Source organism: Phalacrocorax carbo, chromosome 8, assembly GCF_963921805.1.
Source record: "Phalacrocorax carbo chromosome 8, bPhaCar2.1, whole genome shotgun sequence".
Lineage (NCBI taxonomy): Eukaryota > Metazoa > Chordata > Aves > Suliformes > Phalacrocoracidae > Phalacrocorax > Phalacrocorax carbo.
The window spans coordinates 22613282-22633450 of NC_087520.1; the positions used below are offsets into that span (position 1 = coordinate 22613282).

General features: G+C 43.3%; 1 protein-coding gene and 1 long non-coding RNA gene across 3 annotated transcripts; one reads left to right on the plus strand and one right to left on the minus strand.

Moving 5' to 3' along the window:
• Window positions 1–3993: 3993 nt before the first annotated feature.
• On the minus strand, window positions 3994–9474 carry GINS3 (GINS complex subunit 3). The gene is made up of 3 exons (XM_064459048.1): window positions 9242–9474; window positions 8489–8722; window positions 3994–5921 (listed from the first exon to the last, which is right to left on the minus strand). The coding sequence occupies exons 1-3, from the start codon at window positions 9467–9469 to the stop codon at window positions 5691–5693; spliced, it is 693 nt and encodes a 230-aa protein (XP_064315118.1). The 5' UTR covers window positions 9470–9474; the 3' UTR covers window positions 3994–5690.
• On the plus strand, window positions 9423–19264 carry LOC135314740 (uncharacterized). 2 transcript variants are annotated; one of them, XR_010374221.1, is made up of 3 exons: window positions 9423–10060; window positions 11613–15848; window positions 17033–19264. It is a non-coding gene; the product is annotated as an uncharacterized LOC135314740 (long non-coding RNA). The 2 variants fall into 2 exon arrangements; XR_010374222.1 differs by having other exon boundaries at window positions 11613–14568; window positions 15527–19264.
• The last annotated feature ends 905 nt before the right edge of the window (window positions 19265–20169 follow it).

Consider the following 20169-nt stretch of genomic DNA (forward strand, 5'->3'; position numbering starts at 1 on the left):
TGTCCATCTCCTTCTCTGCTACTCCTGGCAGCTTTCTCACCACTTCCCTCCTTACAAAACAATCAGTAATACTTTGTTTTCTTTGCCTCTGCCAACCATGACACCCACTCTTCTTCTACGCTCAAATCTAGGACAAGGTAGCACAAATTAAACTCTGCTTTGAATCTCACTTGACTTGTGTTTTCACCTGGCAGATACAACAGAAAGTCACTTAGACACCTGTTTGATCTCACAGGCCAAATACCGCTTTCACTACCAACAACCTGAAAACAGTTATGGTAGGACCTGCACAAAAACAATGTCTTAAGCTCAGTGCCCCCTCTCCTGGATGCTGACAATCAGTGCATGTACAGGCCCCCCCAGACCACCGCCTTCCTGTGGTCAGCCTTTCAAACTCCCCTAGGAATTACTGGGAAAACCCAACATGTGCACTTCAGCCAGCAGCAAAGAGGTTATTGCAGGCTCTGCCAGAAAAGGAGCAAGACGGTGTCTCTAAAAATGCATAAAACCAGCAGGGTATAAAGCTCCAACCTGGCTGTGTATCTAATGTAGGCTGAGATGCCAATATTGTTTGAGCAGAGAGTGTGATGTGAAGCTTCCAGCTTCTTTGACCCTGATTCATTGCAGAAGTATCTCGGTGCTGAAAAAGTCGGACTGATTTGTGCACATGGGGTCAGAGGACACAATAAACTACATAAAAACTCAATACTCTAGTAACATATATGTTCACCTCCAGCCCAGCCGTAGTAGGTTGGCATCCTCTCCAAAGCAATGTGTGCATGACGTTAATGCGTTCACACCATCCTCAAGGTCCTGCTGACACATCAGGTTTAGTTTCAGAACAAAGGCCATCAGGCTGTTCTCACACCCAAAAGCTGCGTGGGCCTAGATGTTGCTTGGTCAGCAACAATGTGGTAGAAGGTACAGCTCAAGGCAAGTATTCGGATGCACCCAGGAGACACTTCCAAGGGAAGCCCAAACTGTCACAGCTTCTTTCAAAAGCAGCATTTGCCCAGCTCAGACTTGAATCACATTGTCTTGTCAGCACAAAACACAGAAAAGCATGTGACACCCACTAGATTTCAGCTCCCAGAGCCAGTCTTGCAAAGCAAAACCATCAAAGTTGGAAGCTTGCATGACCTTCCCCCATTACTCACTCGTGTGACGCAGTGAAACCAGGACAATCAGTTATCCTTCCACCAGGTTCTGCGCACAGTCCCGCTGACAGTTCTGCTCAGCATTTAGTGCTCAGGCTGCCATCAACTAGTGAAATCATTTCTGAGCAGGTAAGATCAGGAAAACAGGAAAAATGTGGGCTTAGAACTGCATGCTCAGCCACTCTGCAGGGCCAAGTGGCCTGTTCACTTGGAGAGAAGGGTGGAGAGCAGGAAAAGCACTTATCTTATTCATACAAGTTATCAGGTATGTGGCAGTCTTGAAGAAGCTTAGCAGTAAGGGTTTAATGGGACTGATCAGGAAAACCAGAGCGATTTCTTAAAAGGGGAATCTTTTAGCTCTGACAAGCACTTATCAAGTAAGCATCAGAGCTCCGGGAAAATCTGGCTGGTGTATTTGCTGTAACAAAGACGCTGCCTAGAATCCAGAGGATAAAACACACTCTTAACAAGGAAGCGTTACCTTCGTTTGGCAAAAAGGAAACCGAGGCAAGGAACAGCTTTGAGTTGCTTTCTGCCAGGCAGAAGCAGTGCTAGATGAATAGCTAGCTTTTTTAATAAAACCACAAACTCCTGAGCCATATGCTGTGCTACCAGACAACGTGTTTTATAAAAAGCACATCTGGGGATAGAAGCAGCTTGGTGTAAAGAAAGAATTCACACTGTGCCTCTCCTGATTCTATCACATCTCTGTGATGCAACTGGTTCAATTAAAATTTTGGATAAAGCTCTTGTAATAGCTGGTCACCAAAAAATGGGTAGAAAAACACTGATGAGTATCAGAAAGGTTTGTGCTAACTCAGTTAGGTGCCACGGTTTCTCTCATAAAAATAACGTGTGGTGTTACAGTATGTCAGTTCTCAAAACATTTCTTGCTGCTGCTCCTCCTGATTGCTGTCAGTCCAAATGACACCAGCTATTGCTTCCAGGCTGGCAGAAGCAATCAATTGCTTCATTCTGCTGACCAAAAACAAATCAATGCCAGAGGACAAACTAAGACATTTTTTAGGGCAAAGGAGACCAAGGAAGAAACATGAATGTTTTGTGAAAGGGTAATTTAGGTAGGTGAGAAAGTGTGTGTGTGCTGGTCGCAGAGCTATTTGTATTTAACTGGGGGTCAACCCTCCCCAGCTGCCTCACCTGCTTGAAAAAAATACATAGAAGAGAGAAACAAGAGGAGCTGAGTGTTTTACAAGAAGTTAATGTAAAACTTAGGTGAGGAAAATTTTTCAGTTTCACTAACCATTCCAACAGGAATTCACCGCCGGGAAGCTCAAATGCCCAGCTCCAACTTTTTTCATAGTACGTTGCAGCCAGGCACGGGAACGGACTAACTATGGAGGCTGTGGGTTCTCCTGCAGAGACAGCTTCTAAAGGCCTGGCTGGACAAACATCATCCCCAGATGGGTTAGACAGGCCTAATCAAAGAATATCTCAAGTTGGAAGGAGCCCATAAGGATCACCGAGTCAAATTCGTTGTTTTAGGGGAAGCATGGCACTAGGTCAGCTCATACATCTTTCAAAAACAGGCCATTAAAGTCCAAACAAATATTCTTATGTGAAGGCATAATTAACGAGCATCTCAATTCTTGCCTATTTTTTATTTGATTGCAATGAAAACCATTGTGGCAATACCGTAAAATGTGTCTATGAACTGCTTTCTCATAAACATCAGCAGTCCTTCAGCTTAAAAGCTGAGGGGCATGAGGAGATGACACTTAAAAGTCCTTTTCAGACCTCTTTTATATAGTTCTGTAATGAGGATTTATTGTGCCATTCTGAAAATACACAAGTTCAAACTCCTCTAACTTATGATTGCACAGCAACAAGCTATAAGGGACAGTCTGCATTCATAAAAGTACAGAGCACTCTGTTGTTGTATTTGTGGGCAGAAAAAAACATTCCAGCCATCAAGGAAAAAAAAAAGGGAAAAAGTGAACAGAATATCAAATCTACTAACCAAATACTGTAATTTAAAACTACAGGATCAAATTTTTTAAGGGTCTTACTGGTGTTTATTCCTAAACACTCAGGGTTACTAAAAGTGACACTGCTTACTTAGAAAAAGCCTGCTTACATTGAGGATTGCTTCAGGGATTTTTTTTCTCCCCTCTCTAAAAGTAGCTGCTCAAAATGCTGGCAAATGAGCAACCATCTGCTTGGATTTTACACCCAGCAGTAGAGAAGAAAAATGTTCTTACAAACGTAGGAAAATTAGTTTGGATAGTCACCAGAATCAGTCCAGAAATTGATGAACTAGTGATTTTGGTTAAAAATTAACGAGACCTCAAAGCCACCATCTCATTAAAATAATCCTTCCAATTCAAAAATACTTCTCATCAGATGGACTTAAATATGCTTCCCTTGCAGCTGAAGCACTGAACACAGCTTTGACATGCTACATGTGCTACATGTAGCCTGTGCTACAGCGCTCGGAGCAGCAGAGTCCAAATACAGAGACAGCCAATTTCCACCCACCACCCTCTACCCTACAAAAAATCTGAGGTAACTCGGAATCGCCTCCATCCATCCTGTGTTTCATAAAAGTGCAATTTATAAAATCAATAGCTTATTGATCAGTTGGCAGCATAACTCCCATGACTTCAGCCAGCAGCTAAGTCAGACAGGAACTACTTCTGCACTCACATGACTGCACAAACGTAGCTCCTGACTGCATTACCTGTAAGAGAAGGGGAATGACATAAGCAGGACTGCATTATCTCTCACAGCCACAGTTTTGTAGAGACCTGCATTTTCCAATCTATGACTAGTTTTTCTGCTGCAGGGCAATTACAACAGACATTTTACACTATGAGCATCCCCTTACAAAATATTTATTCAACATAAAAACCTGGAAATGGACAATAGACAAAAACTTCATTAAAATGCATAGGCTATTATGTGCTATTAAGTCATTAAGTGCAACAGCGTTTGATCTTGGACATACTTGAAATACTTTGTCAGGCACAGCTTCCAATTAGTCTCCTGTGGCAGGACAGCTGGCCCTGGGCAGCTGAGGCAGAGACACCACGGAGCTTGTGAAGCCAGCACACTGTCCCCTCTCACCACCTCCAGAGGCCGATCTTCCACTCCTCTGAGCAAGGAATGACCAGGCACCCTTTGTACTTGAGGTTTCCAGTCTGAAGTATCAGGTACATCTGCAGATCCAGTAACAACTCCTCCAAGATTTGGGTCTTGCTGTCACCTCCCACTGATTCCCACAGAAGAGGAAGTGCTCAGCACCATTACAACCTGGCTCCTCCACTTAGCTACTCTGCAAGGTCCACCTTCCACAGCTGCTTAGAAGCACCCATAAGATGTCTAATACCTGTTTCCAAAGGACAACCATCCTGATGACTGCAGGAACTACGTCCTACACAGACAGCCATCTGTTTTCTGACTCCCATCCCATGGGACTTCAGATAATCTAGGTTTAAGGGCATCCACACAGGATGACAACCACTGGGGTGTTTGGCAAGTTCCAACTCCAGTCACTCCTACTGGCAAGAATGACATTTACTAAGGATCATTTTGCTAGGATCATTTAGATGGATCAGAAGGAAGGAAACTCAGTTCTTTTGCTGTGTCCCTTCTACTAACCAAATTTAGTAATCAGAAGAATTTCTCATGGGAAAACAGATGGCTCAGAGGCTGATAATGGGGGAGAGTTTCCATTAAAGCTGCTGCTTCTGATCTGGTCCAGACTAACTCTGTCGCCTTCTGTTGCCTCCTCTGTAAAACAAGTGGAGGAGCTTAACAGCCATCACAGAGATACATCCATTGCAAAAGCCACTCACATCAAACAAGAACATTCTCCGCCCCATGCAGCATCAAGCCCACACAGCTGAAAGGGAGAGATAGGATGAGACGGCACATGAGACCTGCACAGCCACTTCACTTGCTACATGGGTGAGGTCTGTATCTCCAGGGCGCTAACACTGTGTACAGAAGTCAGCAAATAAAAACATTCCTGCCTCACAAAGAGTATCTGTTCCACCTCAGTGTATAAGAAATGGGAAAAAAGCAATGCAGTTTGTACCACATTTTCTTCCACATCACTGGGGCTCTTCAAAGAACAGGGAACCTGGAAACAGCTGTTCCAAGGAGGTTGGAATGAGAAGGGCAAGATGAAATACAAAGAACTACACTTTTTCCCAAACAAATCCAATATTGTAAATATCAGTTTGGAAGATAAAGACTAATAAATATTAATTACCCTTTTAGAAAATCCTCTCATACCCTTTCAGCCACCTAGTAAACACTTTAACTGCAAATCCTCAGGAATGGTATGAGTAAGCTGTAAAGCTATACAGTTATGTGACGCAATCTACTTTTTATACCCTTGCCATTTGCCTTTAAAATTTGCACTAGCCTAATCCAGAGATGTTATAGAGAAAAATTCCCATTAATGGACAGGGAGCCTGTCCTTCCCCAAAGCTGATTCATCTTTCTCTTCTGTGAAAGAGTGTAAATCTCTCTGTGTCCCCCACTGTAGCTTGGATGTTCTTCAGGCTTTTAACCATCCATATCCGTGAATTTTCTTTTCCCGTAATTCTGGACCAGACTGGAAGCTGTGATTTGAGAAGCCTGTCCCTTTTCCCAGCACTGGAAGTCATTCAGCCCTTTCTGGCCAGCTTGAAATAAGGCTCGCTCCAATTCATCCAGCCGAGCCACCAGCACTGATGTGTCTTCATTATAGGCATTCTGAGAGGAGTCCATAATACGACGAAAACGGCTAATAAATGTCTACAGAAAATAAACAGAGTTACTGACAGGTAACACAGAGGCTTCTTCAACTCAAATGCTAGAGGCCTGAGCTTTCAAGACTGAAAAGCCAAAGGTGTAGGCTCTATGTCACAGCTACTCAAAGGTCTGAAAATAGCACAAAGCCCACTAACCCTGGATACAAAGACAAACCATTTTTTCTGCCTGAGCTGAGAGAGCAAGTGCCTGGATAAGCAAGCCTGGAATTAGATTTTGGCTGTTCCCTAATGACAGGCATGAGCAGATCACAGGGTATAACATGACTACTATCTATTCCATCTCACTTCACAAGTGATCATTGTTTTAGAACGGGTGGAACGAATCTCATGCCACAGCAGCTGCTGTAGAAACATACAAGCTGCAACTTGTGAACGGCATGGAAGTTCAGCCAAACCACCACTGTAGAGCATTCAGTATGCTGAAAAAACCCTAAACACAAAAAAAAGGTCAAAAAGCCAACTCTACAACCAATAAATAACATTTAAAAAGCTAAGCAACAAGCCATATTTACAGATTTTTATTTCCCTCTTATCTTTGCTTTTGGGAATAAAAAAAAAGGGGCAAAACTCTTTGAAGGCTGTGCTTTGCTATTTCAGAAGCTGATTTTAGAATCATTAAACTGTAGTATTTTAGAGATTTACTTATAGAATTAACATATTATAAATTAATAACTCTCATTTTGGCTTTGTCACCAAATTGTTACATTTCACATTAATAGTTCCTGAATATTTGGGAGAGGGGTTTTTTTGCTGTTTTGTGTTTTAAGTCAGCACAACTCTCTTGTTTGCTTTTAACAAACAGAAAGCATACCTTGCATGCTTTGATTTTTCTGTCAACAAGTGATGTGTGCTAATGTGGCTTTTCCCCCACCCCCCACCCCCGCCCAAGATATCCATTAGCAGAAAGAGAAAAGACAAGGAAAGGTGTGGTCACCTCCTTAATGCAGAAAGCAAGCTTTCAGTGGACAACTCCAAGAAAGCAGCAGTGCTTTAAAGCCTCTCTGCATCAGCCTTCATTTAAGGGCAAGAAAAAAAAAAGAAAAAAAATGCCAATAGCAATCATCCCAGGCTACTTAGAGAGCTGGCTGAAGAAATCTCGGGGCTGTTAGTGGTTACCCTTAAAAGCTCAAAGAGCACAGAAGCCCAGAAACTGGCAAAGATGGTATTTATCTTTTAAAAGAGAAATGGGAGATGAAGAATATCAATTCCTGGAAACATACTGGGAAAAATAAACTACACATAAACTTCTGCAAGAAAATAGAGAGAAGAGTGACAGCCAGCACGGACTTGCCAAGAACAAACTTTGAGAGACCAGTGGAAAAGCAGCAGGCAGGTACCTGTCATGGGGCATTCTTGCAAGATTTAGCTAAACCACATGTAGGTGGTTGGTAAAGACAATTATTCATAGCTCCTGTGAGGAGGGAAGAATGTACTGAGTGGAGTTCAACAGGAACCAAGTACTGTTTGATATATTAATTAGTAAACTTACTAACGGAACAGAAGTTATGCTTATTAAATTAGCAAACAACATGCAGGAGAAGGAAGAGGGATGACTGCAAGCATGTTGGGCAGCAGAACTCTTAATTCACAATGATCCTGACAAATTAGAAAGACTGTGAGAAAACTATAGGATGTAATTCAATTGGGACTAATGTAAGCTTTACGTTAAGGCAGAAATAGGGAAGCATACAAACACAGGAAGAGGAATGATTGTCTGCATATGCAATATGTACCATCTTACTGTGGACTGCAAACCAGACACGTGTCAATGTCACTCTATGGTGAAAAACAAGACACTACACCACAATGAGCAAACAGCATTTGTGGCCTACAAAATTCACAAAATATCTTTTTGTTTTCATCAGTGCAAATCCTGAGCAAGAGACTGTATGCCATTCAGGGCACCGAACGTCACAGTGGATGCAGATCAACTTGAAAGGTATCAGCAGAGCACAATAAGCACAATCAGAGGTAGGAAGCATGACCCACAAAGAGGTACGAACTGGGACTGCTGCAGGAAGGAAGAGAATAATCTGCCCATAGCATTTACTTAGTATGACACAAACAGAACAGAGCTTGTATCGCTGCAAAGGAGCTTTAGTTTAGACATAAGAGGAAACCTAAGATTAGGATGGCGAAGCACTGAAAGAGATTGCCCAGAGCAGTACAAAGTCTCATCATTACGGAGCTTTAAAAATAGGGTAGAAAAACAGAAATAAGGTGAATTAATTCTGCCTTGCAGCACAGAAGCAATTAAATAACCTTATTTACATCTCCTCTAGTCCTATTTTACAAGGTTTTATGAAATACCATATTTACAGTGTGGAAACACGAAGCTAAAATTACACTCCTGGACGCACACTTGAGGCTTCCACTACTAGACTGTGCAGTTACCAAAAGGGTCATCCTCCAGCTTGATCTAAAAACTCCATATTCAATCCAGAAGTCACTTGGATTACACGAGGATATTTTTCCTGGAGACTGCTGAGCAGCCAAGAACAAGATAGAAAAACATTAAACCGTATTTCAAGACATAGTTCAGACACTTGCCTGCAGGATAGTCTGAGCTATCTCAGGATTCTCTGGATTGTCAAAATTCAGGAGCTGGGAGCCAAATCCATAGTAGTATGGCCCCATTTTATGCAGATCAACCACATTGGCATCAGCGCTGAACACTGTCCTCCAGGCTTCCTTGTAAATCTTTGGCAGTTCCACAGAAAGTATTCTTCTTTTGCTGTCATGGAGACCTTTAGCAAGCCACAGAGGTATTTCCAGCTTTGATCCCTGCACGAACGAGAAAAACCAAAAGTTGTCCTTGCCATGAAAACACGTAAAGCAATCCGAAAGACAGTGAACTTTATTAAGATCCCATATTACAAAGTCATTTTTGTTTTCAGAACAGTCTACTGTGATTGTAATATGAACAGACACAGTTTAGAGGCATTAATTATTACCGCCAGACCATGAAAGGTGGGGGTTTTTTTTAAGTGATGTTGTATAATCTAATAATTGTCAGATTATTAAACAGGGAAAAACCCACGCAAAATACAGAGAATAAAAGTAACTGTAAGTAGCTAGAAGCTAACATTTCCTTGCAGTGACCCTAAAAACAGGCCCGGGACGCGCGCGAAGGCGCCCGCGGGCGGCAGCAAGCCCACGGCCCCCGGGCCGACCCGGGAAGAGCCGCCCCCAGCCCCGCGGGGGGGCACCTACAGCTCCCAGCGCCGCCCGCGCCCGCCGCCCGCCGCGCCCAGCCCGCGCGGTGCCTGCTGGGAGTTGTAGTGCTCCCCGCCCGCCAGTCACCTCCGGGACCGCGTCGCCGGTGCCGGCCCCCTGGCCCAGCGCGAAGGCCAGGCGCGGCAGGGTGCTCTCGGCGCGGCCCGGCAGCTTCTCCTGCGACATCAGAATGTCGTCCAACGACAAGAAGTTCTCCTCCAAGCCCAGCCCGGGCCCCACGGGGAAATACGCCTCGGACATGGCGGGGCGAGCAGGCACCGCAGCGGCTCCCACCCAGCCGGCGGAGCCGCGCATGCGTCGTGCCGCCGCCCGCCTCGGCCGGCGCAGCCCCGCCCCGTACTCGGCGCGCGGGTCGGGGCGGGAGCGGCCGCAGCGGCAGCGAGCTGCCGAGCCCCGGGCCCGGCGCGGCCGTGTCCCGTCCCTGCCGGGGCGGCCTCCGCTCACCCCGCCGGCGAGGTCCACCGCCAACAGCTTTTGCAGCGAGGGACAGCTGGTGGCAGCGGCTCCGGCTTGCTTTCAGACCGGGCCCTGGGCGGTTCCTTGCAGCCGCCACCCCCCAGCACGCCGGCCTCGGCCTCGCAGGCAGACCTGCGCCAAAGGGGTGTCTCGGCGGCGTTATCTGGACTAAACAGAGGCACCCGGTGGAATCCGCAGCAGCGCGGCCTGGGAGGTTGTTCCCTGCCAGCAGCGCGCTCAGGTCACGGCTGGCAAAGCCCCCGTCCTCCGGCAGGGCCCCCGGGCAGGGCAGCAGCCGTGACCCGCTGCGATGCCCGGCCCCTCGGAACAGCTGCTCTGGCAGGCGGAGGCGTTCCCCTGCAGCTGTAGGACGTTCATCTGAACCTCCCGGGTAGCTGTATGAAAAGCCAAGCGGATGCTGCTGGTGCGGTTAGTTGTATCCGTATTTCTTGTTCAGCAGTTGCCGGCGTGGGTCGTCTTGCAGAGCGCGAGATGGGGCTGGCGGGCGCGGCCGTGCCCGAGTGCGCAGGCGCCAGCAGTAACGAGCGATGTCCGCCGTGGGTTTCAAAGCGAGGCTGCATCCCAAAGAAATTTTTTAGTGCCGTAAAATAAGCGATGAAGTTGTATTTTGATGGCAGAATCAAATACCCTGCACTAAATTCTGGGTTTGATTGTATAAGCATAAAAACGGTGGTTACCTCCATTTTTATCTGAATTTGACTTCATATTAGAACCTGGCCTTTTGCTTTTTTTTTTTTTCCCCATTGTTTTGTTGTTTCAAAATCGGTTCATTTGTCATCACATTGAAGTTTTCTTGGTGATCCCTAAGCTGTATGTGCTGAAAACGTTACTCTTTCTACACACGGTGGTTTATAAAATAACATTTAAATAACTCGGTAAATATTTCAGTCTTTGTTCTGCTAAGGAAGAACAAACAACTGGGCAGGGTTGAAACTCAGAGACCAGACAAGGTCCCTGAAAAATAATGCGAGTTTTTTATAGGAAGGTTGATGATTTGTTTAATGACATTTTCAGTCCATGACTAAGGCGTAAGCCGATGACTCTTCAATTATCTTTTCATTCTTACAATCTCAGCATTCTTCATGCTGCTGTTTGCTCAAGCTAGATCCATTGTGGTTTGATACTGTTCTGTCTTCATTAATTAGCACACTAGTACTGTAATATCTTGATCAAAGTCAAACCCATGCAAAAATAATCAAATTTGCGCCAGTTTATTAAATCTTGTGCTATTTTATTTTGTACTAAGAAAAATAAAGCACAGGGAGTGGAGACTGAGACCTTAGGATGAGGTACGTTGTCTCTTGCACATTCCTTAGGTACCGTGGCAGTATATGCTATAAAAATCCAACCAACAAAGAAATGGCAACCTTTTTTGTGAACTGTGGCGTGCTGGATTTTGAAAATCTAAGTGCTGTTAATTTGTTAGACAAATATCAGAAATAGAGAACCAGGAGCAGAAGAAATGTATGCATGCGTGTTTGTCAGTGTGGTGCCTGTACACTGCTGAATTTAGAATGTCCCCTTTGTGCATTGTTCAGGTACTTAAATCTTGACAACAGCTGTAAGGGAAATGCATGTTCCTGAAAGGAGATTTAATGTAAAAGGTCATTTCTTGTAAGATGCTGAATTTTTATCTATGGTACAGAAGACAGGCATTATATTAGAGTTACCAATGTTAACTATTGTCCTGTGTTGTTTTTGTGGGTTTTTAATGAGAGATTAAGTCTGCTTGGAAAAGAAATCCTTCTATCCATGCACATATTCCAAATGAGCTACAGTGCAATTTCCAAAAGTTCTTTCTAAAGGACTGTTCTGATAAAATTATAATTTGCTGAATTGGATTGGTAAAAATATTCCCCGCTTAATCAGGTTTAGGAAACAAATCTCTACACTAAATATGAAATCTTGCACTGTGAGTGAGAAGAGAGAACTATGCAAATGGAATATGCTCTTTTTCTAGGGTGCAGAAGTAAGACATCTGAAAAAGAAGAAAGAAAAGCACTGTTTCCATGTCCCAAGATGCCTCAGCCTGTAGCATGTGATACTGAAATAAGGCACAGTGTTTGCAGAAAGCCTAAGGTACTGGGCAAAGTTGGAAGAAAACGAAGGGAAAGATGTTTACGCTCACTGTAAAATCAGTTGAAGGATTGTTATTTTTTTGAGAATTTTTTTGACTGATGGGTTTGGCAGCCAAAATTATGTCACCCCATTTTGTAGTATGTTTGCCTTTTTATTCTGAGAAAGTCACTAGGCAGGTTCTTATTCCTGAACACTTGTGTGTGAATCTTAGTATGAAAATATGTGTAATGAACCCAGAATCCTAAACCGTATTATATTTTAATAAATACAATTTCAAGACCTTCCTGAAAAAAAAGGAATGTCCTGTGTCATAACTGAGCCTGTAGTCAAAAGCCTTTATATCACATGGAGCTACACTGGCAGAAGTGGTCTGAGAGGGGAATCAGAGCCTGTAGCTTTACAGAGACAAAGAATACCACAATCCCTCAATAACCAGAGGAAAGAAAGGAGCTAAAGTCTGTAAGAAAAAGAAAGGGAAAGAGATGTTGAGAGAAGGTGGTGGTGGAGCAAAAGAGGTAGGAGGCGAAGGCATATGCCAAAAACTGAGTAATGACAGAAGAACATATTACACAAGTAAATTTGAGCTGTGATGGGTAAAACCCAAATTACTTCCAGGTATGGTAGATAAATTGAGATGATTGCAAAGTATGGGAGAGAGTGAAAACTTAGAAATCAAGGGACAGCTGTTACATCCCATCTATGTATTTCATAAAACCTGAATAGCTCAAAATTCAGCCAATTTATTATTTCAGATAAATTCAGGGAAGCAAAATTTTGTTAGCTGCTTCTTCTAGGGACTTTCACTTGATCAGAGCAGGCTGATGTCTATTGTAGAGCTGCTGAGATGTGTCATGACAGCATGTGTATGTGACATTATGACAGAGTCAGTTATTATGCCATCATGAGTAATTTAAACAACATTAAATACTGTCCTCGTTTCATCTGGGATAGAGTTAAATTTCTTTGTAGTAGCTAGTAGGGGACTATGTTTTGGATTTTTGCTGGAAACAGTGGTCATAATGTGGAGATGTTTTAGTTGTTGCTGAGTAGCGCTTACACCGGTCCAGGACTTTTTCAGCTCCCCGTGCTCTGCCGGGTGCACAAGAAGCTGGGAGGGGAGGGGACACAGCCGGGACAGCTGACCCAAACTGACCAACGGGATATTCCATACCATATGACGTCATGCTCAGTATATAAAGCTGGGGGAAGAAGGAGGAAGGGGGGGACATTTGGAGTGACGGTGTTTCTCTTCCCAAGTCACCGTTACGCACGATGGAGCCCTGCTTTCCTGGAGACGGCTGAGCACCTGCCCGCTCATGGGAAGTGATGAATGAATTCCTTGTTTTGCTTTGCTTCTGCGCGCAGCTTTTGCTTTACCTGTTAAACTGTCTTTATCTCAACCCATGGGTTGCCTCACTTTTACTCTTCCAATTCTCTCCCCCATCCCACCAGAGGGGAGTGAGCAAGCGGCTGCGTGGTGCTTGGTTGCTGACTGGGGCTAAATCACGACAAATACGTGAAGAAAGGCAACTGAAGAAGCTGCAGGATGATGATGGGAGCAAGTACTGCTGCCTGTGACCTTACCTTACCTTTTTAGGGTCAAAGTGAGAGAGGAATCATCAGTCTTTACATATTGGACTAAACCACAGCACAAATTAAGTTGATACTGAGCCTTTGTCCCCTCTCATGCAGAATCTCAGTTACCATATATGATTACAGTATGACTTGCTATTCTTATTTGTGTTTGTTATCAAGTGATCAGAAACACTGGCAGGGTTTTTCGCTGTCTGAAGATCCCTAGATGAGACAACAGACCTCAGCGGAGCCAGAATCTCACTGTCTAATCCTGGCCGAAGGATCCTGAGTGCATGAGTGAAAGTCAGGCATGTAGTGACTTACGGGAGCGGAGCTTTCTGTCCTGTGGTATCCAGCTGACAGAAGGTAACACATTGTAGCACATATCCTTCACCCACATCCCTGGGCTTTCTGATGCTACTTAGATCATTCCTTTCCCTCCTGGAACTTTCACTCAATGAGTTTGCATTTCCTAATCAGTTAACTTGCTTGCAGCAGTGAGAGTTCCTATTTGTAAGTAATGCCATCCTGTATCTTTGATACAAGCTTTTGCAACCCATTTTTTGTGCAAATACAGGCATATAACTCAAATCAATTGGTTTCAGTAGGATTATCCTAAGAGTGTTAAGTGCTGCATCATGCTGTTCTCCAAGAGACAGATTCTGCAGTCCAGTACAACTTATTTTTTGAAGGAAAAGGGGTAGCAGAACAATTCAGTAGTTAAACCAAGGAGATAATCACCTTCCTGTTCAGTTTATCTACAAATGTGAGAGATTCCGTGACAGTATTAACGATACACCATATTGATATTTACATCTCAAAATATCATTCCTTTCAACTTGGAGGAAGGGAGGAAGATTGTGTCACATTTTGCAGATGGGAGGACAGCCACAGAAGAGGTGAAGGGCTTTAGGGTAACCCAGCATCCTAGGGGAAAGGTCTTCTAGCTTCCAGCTTCTAGCCAAGGGTTTCTTAGCAGAAGGCAGCAATGTCACCAGGGACTAGGGACTCTGGCCAGCTTCTAAGATGAATTTCAAAATCTTTTGAGCACCTACTAAAAAGGAGTATCAAAGTGATAAGATAAACCAAATGCTATAGCTGGTATTGTGAACAGCATTTTTGCCAACCAAAGTGAAAACAAGCATTTCTAGAACTCTTCAATATTTTTTGCCAGCTGTCATTCACTGTGTGAATCTCTGTTATTATGCAGGAGTGGATTCCACAATTTCCAAGGCATTTTTAACCGTTGTGTAGTTTTGTTGGTAAGTAGAAAGTCAAAGTTAAATCAGCAGCAGGAATTTAATGAAGGTTTCTTGTTTTAAGGAGTGATGCCATATTGCTGAAACTTTTTATGATTTACATGGGAATACTGCCAAAATTGTTGGTGTTTCTTGCATTTGGAGGTCCCTGGATGACAATTCACTATTGTTTTTGTTTAGAAGTGTGAGAAAATGGTGATAACTGCCCTCAGCAAGAAATTAAGGAAATTGCTCATTAAGCACAGAATTTTGTATCTGCAGTGAATTCAAAAGGGGTGAGATTTCTCAAACTTTTGGTGTCTCAGGGTGACTGTGATGATGTGAGCAGAAAACTCACCTGTATTTTTATTTCATTCACATCCACTCCCATGACGTGGATGAAAGTAAAGTTCTGTGTTTGTTCTTGAGAGGGAGATCCTTTCCTACCTGTAAAGTACCCAAGCTGCTGAGCAAAACAATTAATCCTTTCCACACTATAGAACATTAAACATCAGCAATTTCCTTTTTCTTATGTCTCACCATTCGCAGTAAATATCCTAGGGAGATGTTGGAAATCATGTTCTTCCAATTAAGTTGCATGCACTCCGGCTCCATTCAGCAAAAGGCTGCTCAATGCCCAGAGACAAAGAACATCTAATGAATCAATCTTTGTGCCCAGAAGAAAGCTTTTTTTTTTTAAGAAATTACATAAAAACTAGAAACTGATGACCTGTTTGAAAGGAAGACAGAGGGGTGGGGTGCTGTATGAGCTTCACTTTCTAAACAAAGTTGGGCTTTTTTTTCTGAGCTATCCAGGACATTTCCAGTAAAAGCAAGCTAAAGTTTGCAAATTTTACCCCTGTAAAGAAGAGAAAAGATTATTCTTTGTCTTTCAGACATAAATAAGCAACTGTAATATCTGACTACAGTTATTTTTAATATTTTGCTCTTTATATCCTGATAATCTTTTTCTTCATTCTAGGTACTCACCCTTATTCACATTACTCTGGAGAGCTGTATTAAATGAGTTACTGAAAGGAAGGCATGGCAGAAATTCCTTGCATGCCTGACTTTGGTCTCTGTCCAGCCCTTCTATGAGCTCTAAATTTCACCAAATTCCCCTTGATTTATGCCATGTCACTCAAAAGGCCAATCTGTCCCTGGATAATGTAATAACATACCATTTGTGTGCTTCGTAGGCTCATGGTACTGAAAGCATAGGCTTGGTGATGCAGACTTTTAACTTGCTTTCATTGTAACATTCCCTGCTGTGATGGTCTGTAGAGCGAAAGCCACAACTCCAGGTGAGAGATTTATTTTGGGCTATAAGTGTTACCCTGATGCACCATCAGCCCAGCAGTACAATGGCAACGCATCCCAGAACTGATGTGATTGTCACAGTAGAAGAGCTGCTGTACTATCTTTAACACCCAAAATTACAAAACATTGAAAAGTATATGGGACAAGCTTGCTAAGTAACTCTTGTGTAGCTTATGAGTGGGTCTTATGCAGCATGCAAAGCATAAGGGTCAAATCTTAAAGGTATTCTGTCTTTCTGTATTCAGTGTCATAATCTCGGTCCCTTGTATATGTGTGTAGCCTCCATCAGGGAAAACAGTAATGAGTTTGCATACCAAGGAGATCTTAAATCCCAGTTCCCCTTCAGTAATGCATAATGTCAACAGAAGCCTTTGATGAATGCAGCTTCTTAATTAGATGCTTGAGCAGGAGATTATTAATCCATTTATCTCAAATTCTAATCGTACCATGAATCGCTCACTGTTTTATGCCTAGGTTTATGATCATAGTTAGCTTCCTAGAACCTTTAAAGAGTCATACTCATAAATTAATGTATTTCTGGAAACTTGAATTGTTGTATTCTTATTTGTATTACTTTCCGCAATATGTGTGTGTACATATTCCGAAAACCTTACTCCATCAGCCAGGGGTATCTTGCAACATAACAGTTACATGCCATTTCCATGGTAGTGACATCTGACCTTTAAAAAAATGGATTTTGGCACCAGTAAGGGGAAATGGCTGATTATCATGGCAAAGGCTGGTCTTTATGTATCAGAATTACCGAGTGGGCATGATTTGGGGACCTACCAGCTTTCAAATGCATCTTAGAACCGTAAGCTTAGGTTGTGATGCTAATATATAATTGCTACTGATCCCATAGATCTAAAACTCAGTCCTAGGAGATTCAGGGCAAGCCAATCCATTTGGTAAAAGAGCACGTAGTTGCCTGGATGACACATTTGCCCGGACGCAGCCAAGGATTCTTTTGAAAATACCTTCATAGCAGGCAGAAGCTTTTCCTCTGAACATGCTGAATTGGCCTATTTGGCAATTCATGGTGCATACTGCAATGGCTCCATCTGCTGAAACAACTCATAAATCAGTTGAAACTTCAAAAAGTTGCAGCAAACGGGATTCTTTCTCCTATCGTCAGTGCTATTAATGTCCTCTTTGTTTCTGTGTCTAGGGTGGGCTACGTAAGAAGAGACTAAGAACATATTGCAGTTTCTTTGTGGGTATGTGACCCCACACAACAGAGGGATGAGAGCAACAGGCACACGGCTGACATTCAGTCAGGTGGAATAATAAATGGTAGCGAATGAAGTCACTTTCTCAGCGTGTCCCTGGTTTTATATGGGCTGTTGTGTAGAGCTTGCTGTGTGCAAGCAAAGATTTAATGCACCATTTAAATTGTACAGTCATATCTGGGAAGACAAAAAGGTGTTAAAGTGAGGGGGGTGGTTCTGCTGTGTTCTATGGTTTTAACTACCTATACTGTCTGCTATTAAAAAACACAAATGAACCCTACCACAGCTACTTTCTATTCTAAAAATGGTGGCAGATGATAGCTCTTCTGGCACCTGGAGGCTCACGTGTTGTCAAATAATTGCTTTTCAGTGGTGTTACTGACATCCTAGCTAACAATGTCCCAGCTGTCCTTTCCAGTTCAGAATGTGTTCCTCATTAAGGTCCTTGCATCTCACTGCTGAACAGATTCAGACTGGCATGAGGCTGACTGCTCCCGTCCTTTCAGTTCTAGGATGGCACTTCATGGCAGACACTGTATCTGTGTTGACATGCCGCTGGGCTAAATTTAGTTCCAAGTAATAAAATAAAATTATACCTGCAGAGCTGAGTGTCATTGCATCTCATTTTAGACAAGAAAATAATTTGTAGATATCTGTTTTGCATCTGGCAGGCTGTATAAACAGAGGTATCTGCTGTCTGATTAGCAAATATAGAGGAGTTTCTTGCACTGTCTGCACTTGGGGAGCTACGGTAGCTTACTGTGTTAGCTCCTGCTTCACTTCAATTTTTTTCTCTCCTTTCTCTTAGTTGGAGGGCTGCTGACCTTGTTTGTGTATCTCATCATTCCCCTGAAACTGTTCTCCTACTATCAGGTGAATCGATGGCATAGGGAGGGGAGCGCCAGCTCTATTGGAGAAACTGCCAGGACACAAAATCAGCAGATCCCAGAACTTTTCAGTCAGTGTGACTGGCAGCAGACATTAAAAATTATGATCTATTTATGCATGGGCTGAGCTCAGAACTGGGACTTCTGCACCCTACAGTTTTCTGAACCCCTCCCAGTTCTGCCAAGGATGTAGTTTGTGACTTGGAAAAAGTCGGTTCTTTCTGAGTTTCCTTATCAGTAGAGAGAGCCTTTGGGCCATGTAGACATCTCTTGCCTCACCAAGACTGGAAGGATTAATTCACTTATACATTTGAAGGCACAAGTTGCTATGCAGGGCCAGACCCTGTGTCAGTGCATCAAAGGGAGATTTTACGATTGACTTTGAGGGGAGGAGGACCGTGGTCCAAGCGCCTACAAATGGATAAAACCCACAATGATGAGGCAAGTTAATGCATAAATTCCTTGCCCTCTCTCCCCCAAACCTTTCTGTTTGCTTTTCTTATTAACTTAGTATTCCTGCTCAGTCTTCAAGCTCATTTTTCTCCTGAGCATTGCTTGTCCTTATGATTCTTTCTGGCAGAGCTTTTCTGCTTGAAAAAGGCACTTTGAGTCATACTGTGCTCTTGACTGGGAACTAATAGAACTGATCCAATCTGGTGAGTCAGAGTAAGTTCTGCATCTCTGCCTTGTGGACTGAGTGAAGCAGAGGCCTAACTCACAGCTGAAATGTTAGAAACAAGAGGGAGCAATGCTGAGGAGGATCTCATAGTCAAATGCCAAAACACAATTAAGAATTTGTGTGGCAGTCCGTCTGTTCCTCTGTGCCCCACTTGTAAGAAGGGGACAGCAGCATTGTCCTAATTCACCAGTGCATTAAGAAGGTGCGCCAGTTAGAGACTGGGTGCTCAGAGTCTGGGGTGGTGGAAGGGCCCACTGAATCCCAGAAGGCAGAGGGAAGGGGTCCCTGACCCAGTTTGTTGGAGACTGCCCAAGGATCAAATCAAAAGCAGAAGGGGATAAAATGTTCATGCTGATACCATCACCTTGACTTCACAAGAAGTTGACTGGTGCAGTATCAGCCATTCCTGCTTACGTAGGGTCGTTTGTGGCCTCAGATTCTCCTGATCCCTGTGATGCCTTACATGTTTTTGTTCACAGCAGAACGTTCCAACCATGGCTCCAGGAAGAATGAAAGATGACAGTCAGAGCAGATCACCCAGTGAATCTGAAAGTAAAAGGTAACTAACTATTTGTCCTTTTACAGCAGTTACCTCTTCTCTGTCAGCAGAGTAGGATTTTTATAACAAATGCTACATGAGGTTGCTGAAATAGGCTAGCTAGTGGGTCGTTTCTGCTTCCACCAAAGGAACAATTATTGCTTTCGTAATCTCTCAGGTGTGACATTATTCCTTCAAAATCAAGCCCTTGTTGGAAATTACTTGTTTTTAGAAGTGACCCAAAATTGCCATCTTCAGTCTTGATGTATATTTGACAGCACTTCAGGTATAAGAAGTACTGCTGTTTCCTCCTTTGTGGTCTTTTTTTTTTTTTTGTTTGTGTCTTTCACTAGGCAATGGGGGCATAGAAAAAAATTTTCAAATGGAAAACACTGATGTAAAATCACAAGTGTTAGTGGCTAGTGAGTATTCCAGGGCACGTGAAGTTCCTGGAAACATTTTCAGATGCCTTTTTGTATCATCCCTTTCTGGTGGCTGATATAATTAATTTGTGTCTTTGAAAAATCCCTTCACTTGGGCTCCTTGGGTGTTCTGAGCTTCTTGTGTTCTGAAAGCCAGGGTATTAGTTTAGGTTCCTAAACAACAGGCTAACATTAGATCTCCATTTATTAAAAATCCCCAAACTCTTCATCATGAGTTTCACGTCATGCATGTCTCTCAGTCCTGCAAGTCAACAAGCAAGCCTGTCTGTTTTGTAGAGGACTAGTAATAGCACCTGCACACTGTGGAGCTCTGCCGGTGCAGGGATAAGACCCTGCTAAGAGGATGTGTTTGCCTTAGGAGCTCTCTTTGATGGGTTCCCACTTTCCCTCTCATTTATGAGAGTTGAGCTCTCTCTCTGCTAAATTCCACTGAACAAGCACTGTATCAGCTTTTTAGCGTGAGACTTTCAGGCGCTATACCCTTACACATTGTAAAACGTTTTGTGCTAAACATGACAAGGCAACAGTC